At 42.3% G+C, this 17,468-nt stretch overlaps 1 protein-coding gene across 5 annotated transcripts in view; it reads left to right on the forward strand.

The window, feature by feature from the left end:
• The window catches only part of RIPOR3 (RIPOR family member 3), a 51,681-nt gene that overhangs the window by 14,144 nt on the left and 20,069 nt on the right, over positions 1-17,468 (forward strand). For 4 of the 5 annotated variants that reach the window (XM_027697130.1, XM_027697131.1, XM_027697132.1 and 1 more), the window contains 2 exons: positions 11,822-11,950; positions 15,367-15,513. In XM_027697130.1, coding sequence (XP_027552931.1) covers positions 11,850-11,950; positions 15,367-15,513 — 248 coding nt within the window. In that variant the 5' untranslated portion in view covers positions 11,822-11,849. The remainder of the gene's footprint in view (positions 1-11,821; positions 11,951-15,366; positions 15,514-17,468) is intronic. The other variant, XM_027697134.1, reaches the window with a different exon arrangement.

Genomic DNA, 17,468 nt, shown 5'->3' on the forward strand with positions numbered 1-17,468 from the left:
ATTCACTCCTGCCATGCTGGAAGGAAACTAGGAGAACTTTCTTATGGGTTTTGTCCAGAGGCACAACTCTACTCTGCAGGAGTGGCCTCTGATAATTGGCTCATGGGTAGGTAATAGGGTTCAGGTAATATAGACTAAGTCAATTTACATCACAAAAATAAGTCCTGTTCTATGAGGCAGGGAGTACTTACACACAGATTTTTTTAAGAACTGGGAACTGTAGTTCTACACTTGCCATGCAGCCACACTAACCTTTGTTCTGCACTGTTTAAATGTAGTACTGCTGTAAGTTTGTCTCAGTTGAGGGTTTTTAATGATGTGGACAGATGGCATGAAAAGCTTCTGCAGCTACATTGGCATGGCAGTGTTGCAGGCTCATACAACTTACCCTTTCCCTTGATGCTTCACAGCAGCACATCTGCACCAGCCAAGTCCTTGTCGTGTCTGAGCCACCAGTAACAGGCTCCTCTCTCCAGCTGTCTCCAGGACAGATTCCTGCCCTCAGCTGATTTGGGTAAAGACTGTGAAAAATGGATTCTTTTACTATTGTGCCTGCACTAGCAAAAGGTGCATGTGTAGAAATACATATAGTCACCTGTAATTATAGTGCACAGCAAACTTCTGCATGTGTTAGTACTCCTTGGTTTAGGTCTGAGGGACAGTTCTAACTGTGCTGATAGAAAGCACAGTCTTGCCAGGTTGCCACATTCATTCTAGGGGAAGTTTTGTAGTCAACACCAGCAGTATTTGGATAGCAGTGGTAGTACAGATAGACAGTGTTCACAGTGAAGGATTTTTCATGATCTGCAGGCTGTTAATACCTTTCAGACTGTAGGAGTTGTTTTAAACCAACAAAGCTTTCTTGCATAGTTGCGTAGATCTATGTTTCAAAGTTTCTGGCATGGCTGTGAGCACTAAGAGGAATGTGAAATAATGAAACCCATACAGATACAGCTGTGCCTGCTAAACACCCCTGTAAGAATACTCCTTTTGCCAGGATTGTCTGTGTCTTTAGGGGAGAGAGGTAGAAACAAACTGGCAGGAGACCTCAGTTCTTTCTTCTGTTGGAGGTTTTTTGGTACTTACACATAGATGCTGAGTAAACCAGTCCAAGGTCTAAGAAAAACTCCTTGTGATGCTGAAAAGTAGGAAACACTAAGCAGATGTGTTAGTTGCAGTAAAAGCTTTGAGTCCTCAGGGAACAAACAATTGGGTTCCCAGTCTTTGAAGGAGTCTGAGACAGAGCTGATTGATTTTTTTTTTTGTACACAGAGCTGAAATGCATTTTCATGAGTGACTCTTGCCGTGTTTGTTGATGATATTCACAACATTTCAAGGGACCTTAAAACTACATTAACTTTTGGCCTAAACGTTGAAGTGGTTTGATCTTGACTGATCCCGCTGAGCAGCTCCTACTTAGCACTTCCAGTTGTCTGCATTTTTTTTCCAGTGAGTAGCTCTTGTGTGTTTGGGCTGGGTGTTGTAGGGGGGCCTGGCATTTCTAGGAATCTGTTATCTCTGGCAGAAGTCTTGTTACTGTCAGTTATTGATAAGTGGGAAGGTAAACATGTGGCTGATTAGACAGTGCCCCTTCAATGGCTGAGCACCAGTCTGATTTCATTGCACACAGTGATCCTCCAGAGAAAAAGTCTTCTACCACTAATTAATATTTTAAATTATTTTTACTGTATGATTTTGATTATAAGTTACCTACTTCTTGCTCCCTTCTGATGTAGAGGGGTTTTTTTTCTTGTTTACAAATTTCGGTATATTAGAGATGTCATTTCCTGGTCTTGCTAGAAATACTGCTGAAATAAGTATGGCAACTATTTAACCTTTAAAGAATATGAAGAGGGAGTTTTCACATGACCAAAGAGATTCTTTCTATTTGCTGACTGTGAAATATTTGAATTAAATAGCAATAACAAAAACCCAGGGCTGAGGAAAGGAGGTTTACAAAGGCCAAGGCAGATCTGCAGTCAGTTATTCTGATGGAAGGCACCACCACTCTCCTTTGGAGATGTGTTGTCAGAACTGGCTTTGTGAGCTCTCCCTACCCAACTTGCAAGAAAATAAGTGCTTTAGAAAAACCACTTGAAACAGTTGTCTTTGCTAAGATGCCTTCTTTAGGCTGGAATAGATTGAAGGGGCACTCCATGCAGTTATGAGCATTGTAGATCATGTAGTGTTTCCTGGGCAAGTGATGTCCAGAAGCCAGTACACAAGTTTGGCTCTTCTGATTTTATAATTTTCAGAGACTATTGCTGTAATTCTTTTGAGGCTTGAAACAATCCAAAGCTGTCTCCTAGGCAGGACCAGACTGACAAAACTTGACTGTCTGGTTTAAAAGTAAATGTGGTCCAGTTTAGGCTGCATTTTGCTTCACTGCTCACTTCACCATGTGTATCCCAGTACACATTGGTCTTTCAGCTGTTTCCAAAGCCATCTCCTTTTGAATGTTTAATATCTAAGAACCAATTAGTTCCATTTTGTTTTCTTTGGATAGTTTGCAATTAAACATTCTTTCAAGTTGGCTTTATTTAGCTAATTCTGTCACAAAAATAAGCTCTGAGGGAATGAAGAGAAGTTCAAGCTAGCCAATGTTTATTTTTATTATTAATAATTTATATTATGGTAGTCCCCAGGGGAACTAGGGCCCCACTAAACCCAGTTTCCTCTGCATGTAATGACTGTGTCTCACAAGCCTCTTTTTTGCTGCTGTGGCACAGTGCAAGGAACCCCCTCTATGCCACAAGGAACCTACTGATGAAGAGCACAGAAAGACAAATCAAAAATCATTTTTTTTAAAGAAGCTTAAGATAGGAATCAGAAGGAGACTTTGATGCATCTTTTCTCTAGAAAGCCACACTAATGCATTTTTCCAGTTGGAGTGCCAAATGATGACCTCAAAGGTCTTGTTCATCATGTCATGGCAATGCTCCCAGTGACTTTGCTGGGAGCAAGATTGGGCAGAGAAATGATGGTCCTAAAAACCTTTCTGAACTAGCAGCAGGAGGCACTTTGTATTTCAAAAACACACTGAAGGGCAAAGTTAGTTTAAAAATGTTCATGTTCAGTCAGATTTCTATTAGAAGTTACGGTTTTCACAGCATCTGATCCTCAATAATTAGTCTGCTCTGTGTTTTGCAGAAGTCTTGAAAGAAGCAGAGTCCTTTCACACCTGTCAGATGCAAAGGTGACACAGAGCCAAACCCTGGGCTTTTGTACATAGACTGGTTGGAACAGAATTGCACAGTTCATGTCCCCTGAGGCTCTGCCTGCTCTCTGTGGGACTCTGGTGTGAGTTAAAGGGTAGAACTGACACTGGGATGAACAGGCCTTTGGGCTGGAAGTGCCTTCAAACCAGTGCAGAAGTGCAAACTTTCCTCATCAGTGGAATCACCATCCTCCTCCCCTTCCTTTATGTGGAAGCATCAGTCTTTGCAGTGCTCTTTCCACAATTCCAAAGTCAAAACCTAGACAGAAGTTTTCCTGACCAGATTCCTGTCCTCATTAGTTCAGTTGAAAGGGGGTCAGACATCTGGTTCCAAGTACAGCTCTGTGGTGAGTGTGTAGGGCTTTTTCTTTCCACAGAAAAAAATCCCCAAATCTGGCCATTTAAGACACAAATTTTATAGGAGCTAAAGTTGGGCTGTGCAAAGTTCACCTCATTAAAAACAAGCCCAAACCAAATAAAAGCAGAGAATAACAGCATAAAAAATGTGGGCCCTGAATGTCAGAGCATGTGTGTCAGGAACTGGTAAGAAGTGAAGGGGAAAGTACAGATACATCCACATATATTCAAAGTCCTTGGTTTTTTCCACAAGTAAATTTACATGCTTGTGGAGTGTCTAGAGAAAGGGAACATCAGTGCAGAACACAGTGTTAGGATTGCTATGACAGCTACCCTAATTTGTTAGAAAATATAATGACTTCAAGCCTGTGTTAGAAGATACTGAATAAATTCAGCCTAGATAAAATGTTCCAACACACCAAGTCATTTTTTGACTCTGCAGTTGTTAGCTGGCCAATGAGAGACATTCTAAATTGTCATTCTAAAAAATACACCTTTTTTCATTATCTTAAGATAAGTAGCAAGATTCACTAGCCAGGTCTGGAAGTTCTGACTTTGAAAGGAACTAACTCTATGTCTACTCAGCACTTAAGGAATTATTTGGCTTTAAAGCATAAACCTTTTGTCTCATCTATTTTCTTCTTTTATGACATTTGGTATACTTTCCTCTTTTTCCAGTGTTCTTTGGGATACTGATCCTAACTTAACAACTTTATTATTTCTGTGGCACAAGATTGTCTTGGTAACATTTATGGGAATAAACCAAGATTGCCATAGGGAGTGGACTTAATGGTTTAATTCTTAATAAAGGGACAATTTTCCTGATCAGACAGGTAAATTAGAGAGTTTGTCCCACTTTAGAAGCACTGGGATATTGTGATTCACAGGGTTCAGTTTTTGAAGATAGCAAATTACATCCCACATACTGCTGAAGATCAGATTTCACTATTACTGGAAGTTTGTTGTCTGATTTGGTTAATATATTCTTCTCAGTGTAGTAATCAAAACATTTATCTCTCCATCGTGGTGGTTTCTGTTGAAGCTTAGCCTTGGGACTCTCCACAGCCCTGAGGCTGAGATAAAGGACCTTCCTTATTTCATAATTCACCTGGCAATGGGCTCCTGCATTAGAAGGATGGATGGATGGAGACATGAGCACACCTGATAAGTCTGTTTGTAACACTCATTCAGGCACAGACTGGGGAAAACAAGGAGAATGAGGTGTGGATTACAGAAGAGTGATCCTTGGGGCTCATAATTAAGAAGAAGGAACCTCCCAAGGCCAACCCTGGTGGGACTCAGTGCATAGGCAAGTTTTCTTGTGTCAGAAATGGAGGAGCCCGTTCATCACTTGTAAACTGCTCTCCCTCAGCGCCATCTGCTTCTTCCCATCAGGAATTTGGATTTCAGGATTCATCACAGTGCAGCCAACTGCAGACTCAGATTCTGCCAATGCTGGGAAAGCTGCAAGTCAGGCCAGCCTGTGGAGCCTGCCACATTCCTGAGTCCCTGATTCAGGCTTGCAAGTTTGTCATCAAGTTGGGAATTGAAACCAGAGGACTTAGCAGCAGGGCCTGTGCTCCTAAATCAGCTGGTAATGGGTGGATTGTCCTATGCCTTCCCCCAGGAGGAAAGCCAAACTCCCTGCAGGAGCCTCCCAGCACCTGGAAGAGCTGTGACACAGGCATGGAAATGCAGCGTGGCCCTGGGGGTATGCCTCGGGCTGGCAAAGGGGGGAAAACAGGATTTGCTTAGATACAATCACTGCTTCTTTTCTTATCACAGCACTGCCAAATGCCACGGTGGGATTTACAGCCAACTGTGGTTCCAAGTGACAGATTTCCATGAGGGAAAGGCCCAGTCCCTGGGGATGCTCCGTGCCGAGGTCCCCTCTGTGCTCCGGGTGCTGCTGCTGGTGGGAGACACAAAGTGAACCCCAACATCAGGCATTGAAAAACACTTTCCAGGTCATTAACTGAGTCAGGCCAGCTTCTACTGCTGGATTCTACTGGGAATCTGGAATAGATGGCTGATGAAATTCCTCTGGATGTGCACACTGTCACTGAGAATAGAACTTGGAGCTGTGTGCTAAGGTGGAAAGGGGTTAGAAATACAGAAACATTTTGAATCACAGGCTTGAATAGCAGCTCATCCTGGGCTTGGAAGTTGAGTCCTGTGTTCAGAGCACCACCCTGGAAATGGGTCCATCAGGGACACAACCTCCAGCACAGGAGAACCTGTCTGAGAGCAGCTGATGATATTTAAATGTATTGCTGCCTAGGAAACCTGGGCTCCAGGACTTCATTTCCAGAAGCTGGCATAAACCCATGGAAGGGCCTAATGACTAAAGCAATAACTTGGATCAAAGCCGTTTATCTGATTTTCTTTTAATGGCTTGAGTTTGGCCAGGAGGAAAGTATGGTAGATATGGAGTATTTGAATATATATTCAAGAGTTGAATCTGCCTGGATAAAATCTACAGAAGTGCCAAAGTGAGTTACACACTGAAGACTCATCCTTCTAAAGAATGTGTGCTCTGAATGTAATTCTTATTAAAAATCAATTAACCAGCTCCTAAGAGCCTAAAGTACCTTCGAGAATGGGATTATATTCCTGAATCATTTGAGATTTTCAATATACGACCTGACAGATGTAAGTTTGATGCAAAATAAAGGGCCCATCTAATAATCTGAGTTAAACAGGTTTGGGTCAAGACGTTCTGTGGAAGAAGGGCAATAAAATTTACCTCTTAATACCTCAGAGATGGATGATAAAAGTACTGAGGGAGAAATTTCCAAAAGCTCATCACAGGCAGCTGTTTGTCTCCCTTACCTCCATTTTCACAAATCTTTTACCAGAGAGAAGCTAAATATCAACCATCCATTTTCCGTATCTGTATCTGCAGTGGCTCTTCCCCTGCCTGTGTGGTGGACTAGTTACAGCTTATGTGTGTTGGTGTGAGACAGCAGTTGTACAGAAATGATCCCTGCAGTCAGAATTCCTGTGTTCAAGTGAAGCACATAAAACCTTTCAGACTGTGCTCTGAATCTTTGTGCTGTGACTTCTTTCCACAGACAGGATTTGTTTGAAGAAAGGATCCCTATTTGCATGTAATGTTGTGTTAAAATGGCTATTTTGGGATGTATTTTGAGATCAAGGGTACTGTCTCCCTAATTCAAATGATTTTTCTTCTCTAGAAAAATAACCAGTTCTGCCAGTAAGTGTATAAATAGAATGTTTTTCCAACAGTTGTACAAAAATGCTTAAAATTTAAGGGGTTTTAATGATAAATTTGGAATGTTTATCCAGCACAGTAGACATTGCTACTGAGGTCAGTGGGTTTTTGGAGGAATGCTCGAGAGCAAAGATTAAATACAGTGTGTATGTTCCCAGTGGATTCAACACTGCTGTGCCCAGAGGTCACTTCACTCCTCCTTCAGTCAGCTCCCTACACCTTCCTTGGGAGTGACTGGGGCTGAGTCAGGATGTTATCACATCTCAGCAGTTTCATTCATTTAATGGTCTGGATTCTTTAGATGTCCAACAGCTGCAGAGGAAGTGCCAAGGTCTAGACGCTTCCAGCTTGTCCAACAGCACATTGAAAGCACAAAAAGCTTCAGTGGTTCAAGCCCAGGGCAGCCCTGAGACTTTGCTCCAGGTGTTTGGCAGTACTGAAGACACTGGGGCAATCTGATTTTTCTTTATCAGTGGCAGGAAAGACAAATGCCATTGTCTGCTGTGTGTTTGGGTACCACCCATCAGCAGCATTCAGAAGTTAATTCCATCCTTCCTACACATTCAAATAAACAACAAGAAGAAAAATAATTTTGATTACATCAATGTAATGGAAGACAAATGTAGCCCGGTTTGCAAAATCAGTCTTAAATTTGACTTATGGTAGAAATTTTCTGGTGTAATTATTGTTAGTGTTGTCTTTCCACCCATTACATCTTTGCAACATATATTTCTATCAGCTAAAACCCCAATGCCAATGCAATTGTAGCAGCAAAACAGTTATTTTTGTAGAATTTATCAGAACTGTAGGGAAGTGGAATGAAAAACTCCAGCACCTTTGACTGAAGTTTTTTTTGAAACAACAGATAATTAGTTGGAAACACAGCTCATTTCTAAGGCCCAGAGAATGTCTCTAAAGGCCCTAAATTTTCATCTACTTAATCACTGCTGATTTTGGTTACGTACAGAGAAAACTGAGTTTCAGTGGAGATGGTATAGACCCAGTGCACATTATTGGTGAGTTTGTTTGGCTGTCATGAAGTGAATTTTATAAAACCATGCTATGAAAGATGTAGATTCTATGTGGCAACTCTGCAATAAACCCATGTCCTCTACTGTGTAGAAACCCACTAAGGGGAGTTATTAACAATTGCTAGCTTCTCTGTAGTTGTGTTTGTTTTCTATAGTGACTAATAGTTTACTTGAGCAGTGAGCAGCAGGTACTGCCCCGCTGGGGACACTGTCCAGGCTGTCAGCTCTGTGTGTGCCCACAATGAGCTCAGGGAAACAGGAGTCTGGGACGGTTTCTGCAGACACACAACCAGGAGAAAGTGTGTGTCTCCAACCCAACTGCTCACTCACAGTTGGAGCACTAAAAAATTGAAGGAAACACAAATTCTTTACTGTAGCGGCAGTTCACCAAGGTCAAGTGAACCTCTTGGACATACTGACACAAAAACATGGCTACTAATTTAAAGCACAAAACACAAGAAGAAATATTTTGCAAGAAGTCAGTGAGTCATATTTTCCTCGTAAAATTGTTGAAACCATTGTGCCCAGAAACAATTAAAGATGTGACTAGGGCTGGAAAAGTTTAGCCATAAACACAAACAGACCCCAGTTTTTTGTTTGTAAAGGATGAAGGTCATTTGGCTTGAGGAATATCCTAAAACTAACAGAGACAGAGCAGAACACGCAGTTTGTGTGTCCTCATCGCTCCACAGGAGCCCCAGTGTTTGGCCCTACATGCCTGAATACTTGGAACACCAAAAGTGAAATGCCAATAGACTGTTATGGCAAATCATCAAAACAGGGGCAAACAAACCTCCTCCTTTAATTTAAAAAAAAACCCTTTTTTGATTTATATTAAAAATGCCCCTCTGAGACCTGAAGGCTCAGTCATACAAAACTGATACTAAAAACATTTGAGTGGATGAGTCCCTGGCAGTTGAGATGTGTGGTTGAGACTCACCAGCTTTATAGGAATTTTTCAAGACTCCATGGTTTTTCCAGTAGTTTGGTGTTTCATTGCCCCTGGCAATAGACTCCTTCATTTTGGCCTGATATTTTTGTGCTCTGCATATGCCAGCCCCTGCCCAGCTGCTGTCCTTGCATTCTGTGCTTTTGGGGAGGAGTAAAAGGGAGGAAGTTCCTCTGCTCCCTAGGGCATAACCCCTGTATTTATGAGATTTGGAGACATTGGCCTGCACAGCAGAGCTTACAGGTTAGGAGGCAGATTTGAACTGAACTTCGTTGAGGGTCCTTATCTGATTTATTTCTACCCTGAAGGCGAGTAGAATTTGAGATGTGTCCAGATGCTTTTTCTCAGGGGCACTTGTAACATAGCTCAGCACTTCATTCAGTCACTCCAGCTAGAAAAACCCTCTGTTTAAACAATTGCATTTATAAGTCTTTCTTATAAATAAAATGTTGTCTTGACATCCAACTTATGGTCTTCTGCTCAGAAGTGTGAAGGGAGCTGTCAGATTTCTAGGTCATTACAAAAAATATATTATAGGTGTGTACCAAGAGGTATTTGACTTTGTGGACACTATTTCAGAGTAAGAAAGATAACCTCTCTAATGGTGCTTTCCTAACATGATTGAAATTCCCTTTGCTCTTGGGGAACTGGGAAAATGTGCTTGTGAGTTGCTTTGGGGAGTAGCTGTGTTAGAGCAGAAGGTGACACGGTCAGTGGCCTCGGGGACTGAGCTCTGTGCAGTCACAAAAACAAATGACCCTGAGGAGCTGAAATGCTTTTGGCCATGTCCAAGTGAGGCCCAAGTCATCTCTCACTCCTACTGATTTGCCACAGTACATCTTTTAAAGTCCAGAATTACATTATAAACACACATGTGGCAGCAGAATCAATTCTGGGCAATTTGAACAATTTATTTCTTTCCCCAACCGAGTTTTGGGGGTCTGTGCATTTCCAACATAATCCTTCACATCTAAACTTCAGTGCCACAGAATTTTCTTCAGGAGTCTTCTCATCATTTTCCGCTTTCTGTTCCCTGCCAAGGGCCTGCCTGGTTTTGTTTGTTCCATATCCAGATGCTCCAAAGGCTGTCAGTCCATGCAGGCATTAGGGGTCCTATAAAATTAGACAAGCTGCTCCTGCATTTTCTTTCTCCCTTTTACCCATGAACTAAGTTTCCCAGGTTAAGAGCTGACAAATAGATCCTGGGAATCTGGCTTAGCCTTGCTGAGGGATGTGGTCAATAACCATGAGGCTATTCCTTTTATTTCTTCCTTTAACAGCTTGTTATGCAATTACATTTTTCAGTAAGTTGCATGCTTTTTCAGGCTAATGATCCTTTTGATGGGGTGACAGTTCACAGACTTACAAACATCTGAAAACTAGAGGAAAGAATGGAAAATATTTTGAAACTTCAGCTGTGATATGATGCAAGTACAAAGCCTGATTAAGGGTGTTAAGGAGGATCTCTTTTCAAAGGAGGAGTATGTAAGTGCTGTACAGTTTGATTAAAAGGTGATTAAGACTCACCTACATTTTCCATGTAACAGATTTCCATGGGTGCTACTGAGGCTGTGGAGTCACTTGGACTTTGATCCTCTGAGATGTGAACTACCTTGCCATGCTCAGCACCTCTGACAAACCAGTGAGCTTGCAAAGCAGGCAGCTGTTTGGCTCAAATTTATCATTTTCACATCTTGTTCTAAAATGTTTTGCGTATTCTTCCCAGATGTTTTCAGGAGCTTGGCACAGTCCATAGAACAGACAAAGAGTCTTAGACCTCAGCCCAGGGAATTGACTGAGTGGCTTCTCCTGGACCAGTCAGTCTCACGGCAGGATCTCTGCTTCTGGAAATCCAGGACAACTGTTCCTGCTTTGGGAGATGATGATACCTAACCTTGGTCATTGGCAGTAAATCCTGTACTTGTAGACTAGCCCAGAATTACCAAAACACTCTCCAACCCCATTCCTCTCGGGAAGTACATTGAACCACTCAGTTCTCACAGGCACTCTGGAAGAGCAGTGAGGAAGTTGCTTTCCAGGTTAGTGGCAGAGCCAGGGAAAAAGCCTTACCTTGACATTTCTGGCCTCCTGTGTGACTAATGGTGGCCATGCTAGAGGGAGCATCCACTGGTGGATCCAGAGCTCGCTGTTCTTCAGAGCACACTGGAACGTGGGACAAACATCTGCATGGCCATGGAGAGCACTTTGTTGGAGTTTGCACTTCTCCCTACAAATACATACTCCAGCTTTTTGTTTGATTCAGTTTTACTCAGTTGTGGTGTTTACATTACACCAGCTTGAGGGGGGAAGGAAGGGAATTTTTCTGTATATGAACTGTCCGGGTGATTTTCTACAGCTGCTTTGAAGGATATGTCTGTTACTTATATTGTGACTTGGATTCTATAGACACATGGCAGAGAACACGGCTCTCCAGAAAGCCAAAGAGTTTGACTGATGGAAAACAAGAGAGCAATCCAAGAAAAACCCTGCCAGAGGAGGAGCATGAACCTGAAATTTACTGTTGAAACCAGACTTCTGCCTTGGGCTTAAGCACCACACTCAGCCAGTCCTACCATTGACTGCAGTGTGGCTCTGCACACATGCAAGGAACTGCTTTTTGGACCTCACTAAGTCTGGAGCTTAAGTATTGTTCTGGCATCCATACTGATTTGGAAATACACTGGTTGGCCTGGACTCCTGAAGCAGTGGGACAATTACAGGGTTTTTAAAAAAATCACAAATGTAGAGAGCCTGTGAATTGAGGCTATTCTGGCTTTTGCATAGGGAGTTTGTAAAATCAATCAGAAATCGAAGAGGGCATGAGAGATTTCATTTTAGACTGTTCAATCCCTCATTAATTGTAGAGTGGATGGCAACAGAGGAAACAGAATTTGCAGACGAGTCCTTTTTTTCAGGTTATTCTCCTGTCTGTTGTTTTGACTTTCCACTTCCATGCAGCTCAACACTTGCAGCAGCTCGAGCCTGAACTGCCAAGGAGGTTTTGACTCATCTGTTTTTGTATTTTCTTTCAGAAGCCAACAGACTCCCTGACTGGGAACCATGTCGGTCAAACTCACCTTTGTGTCCCCTGGTGATGGGGGTGGGATCAGCAGGAGCTGCTCCTTCACTGGGTTCAGCACTGTGCAAAGCAGAAAACTGGCGTAAGTAACATCCACAGCAAAGCACCTGATCCTTTGGGCAGCAGGCTGGGAATGGAGTTTTTAACCTAAGGCAGCTATGAATAGATGTCATTCCTTAATTTTCATCTTAAAACTACTGAGTGTTGTCATGGTTCACTGATGAACAGCTGTACTTCACCCCAGACTGTCCTACTGCTCTGCACAGTGCACTGCAGGGATGGTTGGATTACAGAGGGGATGGATCAGACTGTTGATAGTGTCCATTTCTTCTGGAAGAATGAAGGGCTGCAACCCTTCCTGCTAGCAGCCAAATAGTGACTGATGTATTCTGACTAAAGCCTTCTCAGTAGTTATGGTAATCAGAAGTCTCCTAGACCTTTAAAAAGATGGGGATGCTCATGGTGAATCCTGGCAATATCTGTCACTGGAGCTGGCTCAGATCCTGCCCAGTTACTGAAGCAGAGCAGCATCTCATGAGAGGAAGGGCTGTGTTCTGGCAGTGCCACAAGGGAGAGGAAGGGAGGAATCAAACAGGCCAGGAGGCCACTGCAAACTCACTGCTCTCACTAACAGTCCCTAATCCAGCCTTCAGCTGGGCTCTGTGATTGCTAAACCATCCTGCACTGATCTTCTCATTTTGCTTTTCACAAGCTGTTGGGCAGCACTGCTCTGTGTAGGTAACTGCAGCTTTTCCACTAGAAGTGCTTTTTCTGAATTTAGCAATCCTGTAAAGCCTGTTGAGTGCTTTTAGCAGATATGATACATAAATGTAAAATTAATAGGACTGCCAGTGCATGCTAAAATAATACCAAAGGGAATCATTTAGTGGTATCATACAGAAGTGTTGGGAAATATGCCCCTAGGAATATTGTACTCAAAAAAATCCTGTTGTGTATCAGGAAAATACCTGACTCATGTGATGAAATATCTTACCAAAGAACCAAATGACTGAATCAAACTTTTAGTTAAACACAGCATGATAAAGTAGGAGCAAAAAAATGAAATCCCAGCATGATTGTGATGCCACCAAGAACTCTTCAATTTGAATTAACTGATTTGTTGAGGAAACTGAAAATTAATATTACCCCGAGCAAAGATCAGACATCTAAAATCACACCAGTCACTAAGATCTGGAGAAAAACTCTGTCAAATGATATAAACAGACTTGAGCTTAGGTGCAGAGTGGGAGTTCTAGCAGGGAAAGGCTCTACCAGGAGCAGTGTTGAACAACTGTGTCTGCAGCAGGGGTCTGAGTGCTCCAGACAGAGGAGTTCATCTGTCCCTTCAGGTTATCCTGTTACTTCTTGCTGCAAAGGTTTTCTAACCAAATGCCTCTCTTTATGCATTTTTAAGATGTTGCTTTTCATTATGTAAGTGTTTAGACAGACAGTTTTGCTCAGGAATCACTGCAATAAGGAAGATTTGTGTACTAGACACTCAGTCACAGTCCAGTGAACATGAGAGCTTTCCCCAGCATTCTTTAATCACCCTTTCCTAACTTATCTCTCCCTCAGGCACTGTTGCAAAACACAGCAGGAGCTTGCAGGGGCCCTGTGCAAGGTCTGTCCAAAGGATGACACACAAATCAGGTCCACATGGACATTCTTAAGCAGATGCTAAATATACTTTTGCTTTCCTTTAGCAACTTCCTTTTGAGCCTCTCAGTCAGACACACGACTTCGTATTTCTCCACAATGGGTTCCACAGGAAGTAAATATTATTACTGTTATCCATAAAGTGGGAAATCTGATACTGAAATGATGAAGTTCACAAGGGAAAGCAGCAACACAGCATCCAGCTTTTAGCTACTGGGCCCTCCAGGCCCACATCAGCCACTGAGCTTTTGTATGAAATGTGTGAAAATGAGATTTTTACATCAGTGCTCGTATGGGCTACAGCAGTCAGTGGGAGATGCTGAGGAAAAGGGAGAGTTTGAAATCCCAGCCTCTCTGGATGCAGTACTTAGGTGCTGTACTTCCAACTGAAGTGAAATGATTTCCTGAATTTAGAATCTGCAGTCCAAAAATCTGAAGGTAAATTTCAAAGTCCTTTACTTTCCAAAATTAAACAAAACCCAGGAGTAATTTGGTCTGTTTAATTTCAAAATACAGAAATTATCTGTTCTATATAATATTTTGCTAATGAGAGTACTGTAACTCATGGAATGAGATGCTATTTCTTATTAGCATGAAAAGATTTTAAGTGATGAGCCTTTTAGGAGACTCTTTCAACTGCTGTTGTTGGCTAGACTGTCTCTTCCAGTGTTATTCCTGCTGGAACCCTCTCCCTTTGCATGGAATACTCAAAGATTCATTATCTTAATAAAGAAAAATAATATTAGTGTAAGTTTCTAATTTAAGAGTTGTGTTCCCTGTTACAGGTAACCTGAGCTCCAAATGGTTTGGTTAATTAACACTTTACATTAAGCCATCATAAAAAAACTAAGATCATCATTGTAGTGGAGAAATCAAATATGCAGTAAAGTTTGGCAACACCTAATTTATCAGATTTTTTGCAGAACATATGTTAAAAAATGGAGTCAAGTGGAAATTTAGGACGAGTTACTCAAGTGTTTCTATAATAGGAGTAGGGACAGCTCTCAGGTGTGTTGGGTTTGGGCTTTAATCACCAAGCTCAATAATCTCTTTAGGCCTCCAGTCACATGCCTGGAACTTAAACCAGCCAGTGGTCAAGTGTTAAGCCTTTTAAAGTTGGTAATTTCTCCAGGTGAGCTGAATTTAGGATAGAGATTGGAGAGAAGGTAGAAAGCTTCTCTGAGAGCCACCAGTTGGTTTGGTTTGCTTTGGTAGATTGGGAAAGCTTGATTTACAGGGATTATTAACAAAACTATATAAAAATGGCCAAGACTTAGAGGAGCATATAGATAGAGGTAAACCAGGCAGGAATCATCTGCAGAGAGCTCCTTTTCTGCTTTAAATGATGTAAATATATATATATAAGTAATGGCTCAGAGTGTTCTAACTCTGTAGCTTGGCACAAAAAATCCCGTATGTGGGACTTCTCTTAGAAACAATATTTCATTTTGGTTTTAAAAGTAATTAAGTGAGGTGTTAGGTGCTGAAAATACACCCTGATTATTCTATCTTGTATGCAATCTGGGCTGGGTAGTTTTTTAAAGCCGTGGTGGGGCTCTGAGCCATGGTTTAGATGGATGGAGTGCAGGCAGAGGAATGGCTGCTGCTGAGGGTCTTTATGTGAGCTTGATCAGTCAGACCCTGAGCAGTTGCCAGCAGTGTGAAGTTTCTGATGTTACCTGTGAAGGTATTCCTGGTGTGTCCAAAGGCTTTGTTCTTTGAGTAAATGTCTGTGGAGTTGGACATACAACTTGCAGCCTGGAAGCTTTGTGGGTTAGGCATCTCCCTTCTCCCAGGTGATGGGGTTTGCATCTTCCCTGTATTTCTTTTCTCTTTCTACAGCAAGTCTCTCAGCAGAAGCTCAGTGAGATCAAGGATGTCTCTGAAACCCCCCAAGGCTTATAATTCCCTGCAGAAGGGGGCACTGATCTGGGATCCAAAGCCACTGCAGGTGAAGAAAATTTTTGAAGCTTTGAAGAAAGGACTTAAGTAAGGACTTTTTAAATATTGCAATTTGTCTCACCTCGTCATGCTGCTTAAGTCTGTCTGTCACTGTGCTCTGTCTCCATCTGGCATCTCTAAACATGTGTGGTGACTTCCCCAGACACTGACTGGGGACCTTGTAAAACAAGTTTCATTCACTCTCAGTCTGCTTGCCAGCAAAGTGCTCTGGTGTTTTTGTTTTTCCCAGGGACAGATAGAACTCAGTGGGAGATTTGTCCATCTCCTGGGGAGCAGCTGAGCTCCTGTGAGGAAGGGAGGCTTTCAGGGCATGCAGGGTGGCAGGGCAGGGATGGGACAGCCAGGCCTGGGCAGTGATTGGTAGAAAGTTTCTGGAGAGGGATATGTGTGGAGTTTGCTTTGACTCAAAAAGTTGAGTTAAAATCGAGTGCAAATGAGGGTGTGCCCTGCAAGGACACAGTGGGGAGGCTGGTTCCTCAACCATTTTATTGTCCCTATACTAATTAGGGAGCATTTGCACAATTAGCTATTCTAGGAGGGGTGGAGGTGTCAGGGTGGTTTTTTGTTTCCTTTTTTCACCCTCTTTTAATGGAATTACAGTGTGAAGTTCAAAAGTCATCTCTGGGTGTCTTGTAAGGGAAGTCTAAGCAGGTACACCTGAAAATTTCAGCTGTGTCAAGGTGATGAAGCAGAGCTGCAGTATAGCTCCATCTCCTTATGGAAATGTAAATAACATTACTTTGCTGTAAATGTGGCATTATTTCAGAGTCTTTCTCAGGGTGGACTGCACAGCCACTGCTGCATCAGGGCAGACTGGAGTGGAAAGGCAAGAGACCAGTTGTGCTCTTTGGCTCTGTCTGGCTGGTGTGGGGTGTTTGCAGCAGACAATGGGGGCAAAGGGTGGGCTGAGAGCCTGAATTCAGGGTCCTGTGGCTCTGGGGAAGGTGGCAGTTACCTCAGAGAACACTGATATTATTCAGTGCTGACTGGGCAAACAGGCCATGGGTGAGCAGAGACAGCCCACAAGGGCTGTGCCTCCCTGGGTGACTGACACTGCTCTGCCTTCAGTGGAGTCCCCGGGTCTTGTAAGACAAAAATGCACATCTTAAAGCATTACAGTTGATGTTGATGGGTCCATCTGTTATCACAGAGCTTCAATTACACCCTGCAGCTCCTATCAGAAGATAAAATACCTTTTCTTGGATGTGTAAACCCTGTAGCTTTTTGCTGGCATCCTACTAACAGTTCCTTCACGTGTGTTGCTGCTGTCCCCAAAATTTTGCTACTGTATTAATTTTGGTCAGAGTTTGTTTTCTTAAGCAAAGAACATAAAATGCACTGTAATAATACATTGTAAAGTCAGATGTGTCACATTTTTAGTCCAATAAAAGACTATGAAGTCTTAGCCCTAAAAATATCCACCAACGTCTTATTAGAGGATTTAGATTTAAAAGAAACTATGAAACCAAATGTTTTTGCAGAGTTTAGAATTTATCAGAGCTTAGGGAGGAGAAACCATAAAGTGGATCAGAATTTGTTCCCAGTTTTGCAGTGAATACCATAGGATCAGCCTCCTGCCAAAACTGAGTAGCAACTAATTGACTGAAGTAACCTACAGAAAACAAGTGTATCAAATAGCAATGCAAAGTCCAAATTTTAAGTAGATGCAGACAAAGTCTACTTGGTGCTGGAGTGACTTGGATTTTTAGTGCAGAACATGTTTTTACGTGCCTGTTTCTTTATAGCTATAGAAAATAACTCTTTATTCTGTTAACCATCTGGGTGCCATTCCATCAGGCTGGTAATTCCAACATACTTAAATCTAAAAGTGATGAAGCTTTTCTGAAAGGTGAGTGAACACTTTTCTGTCACCAGCCTTGGCTACTTCTGCACTGAGCTGTCAATGGGCAAGTGTTAAGGGCAGACAGCTGAATGCTGGAGACATGGGGTGTCTTGGGGGAACTGGTTTTGAAACAGTAAGA

The sequence above is a fragment of the Neopelma chrysocephalum genome, unplaced genomic scaffold, assembly GCF_003984885.1.
Source record: "Neopelma chrysocephalum unplaced genomic scaffold, ASM398488v2 Primary Assembly neopelma1_119, whole genome shotgun sequence".
Lineage (NCBI taxonomy): Eukaryota > Metazoa > Chordata > Aves > Passeriformes > Pipridae > Neopelma > Neopelma chrysocephalum.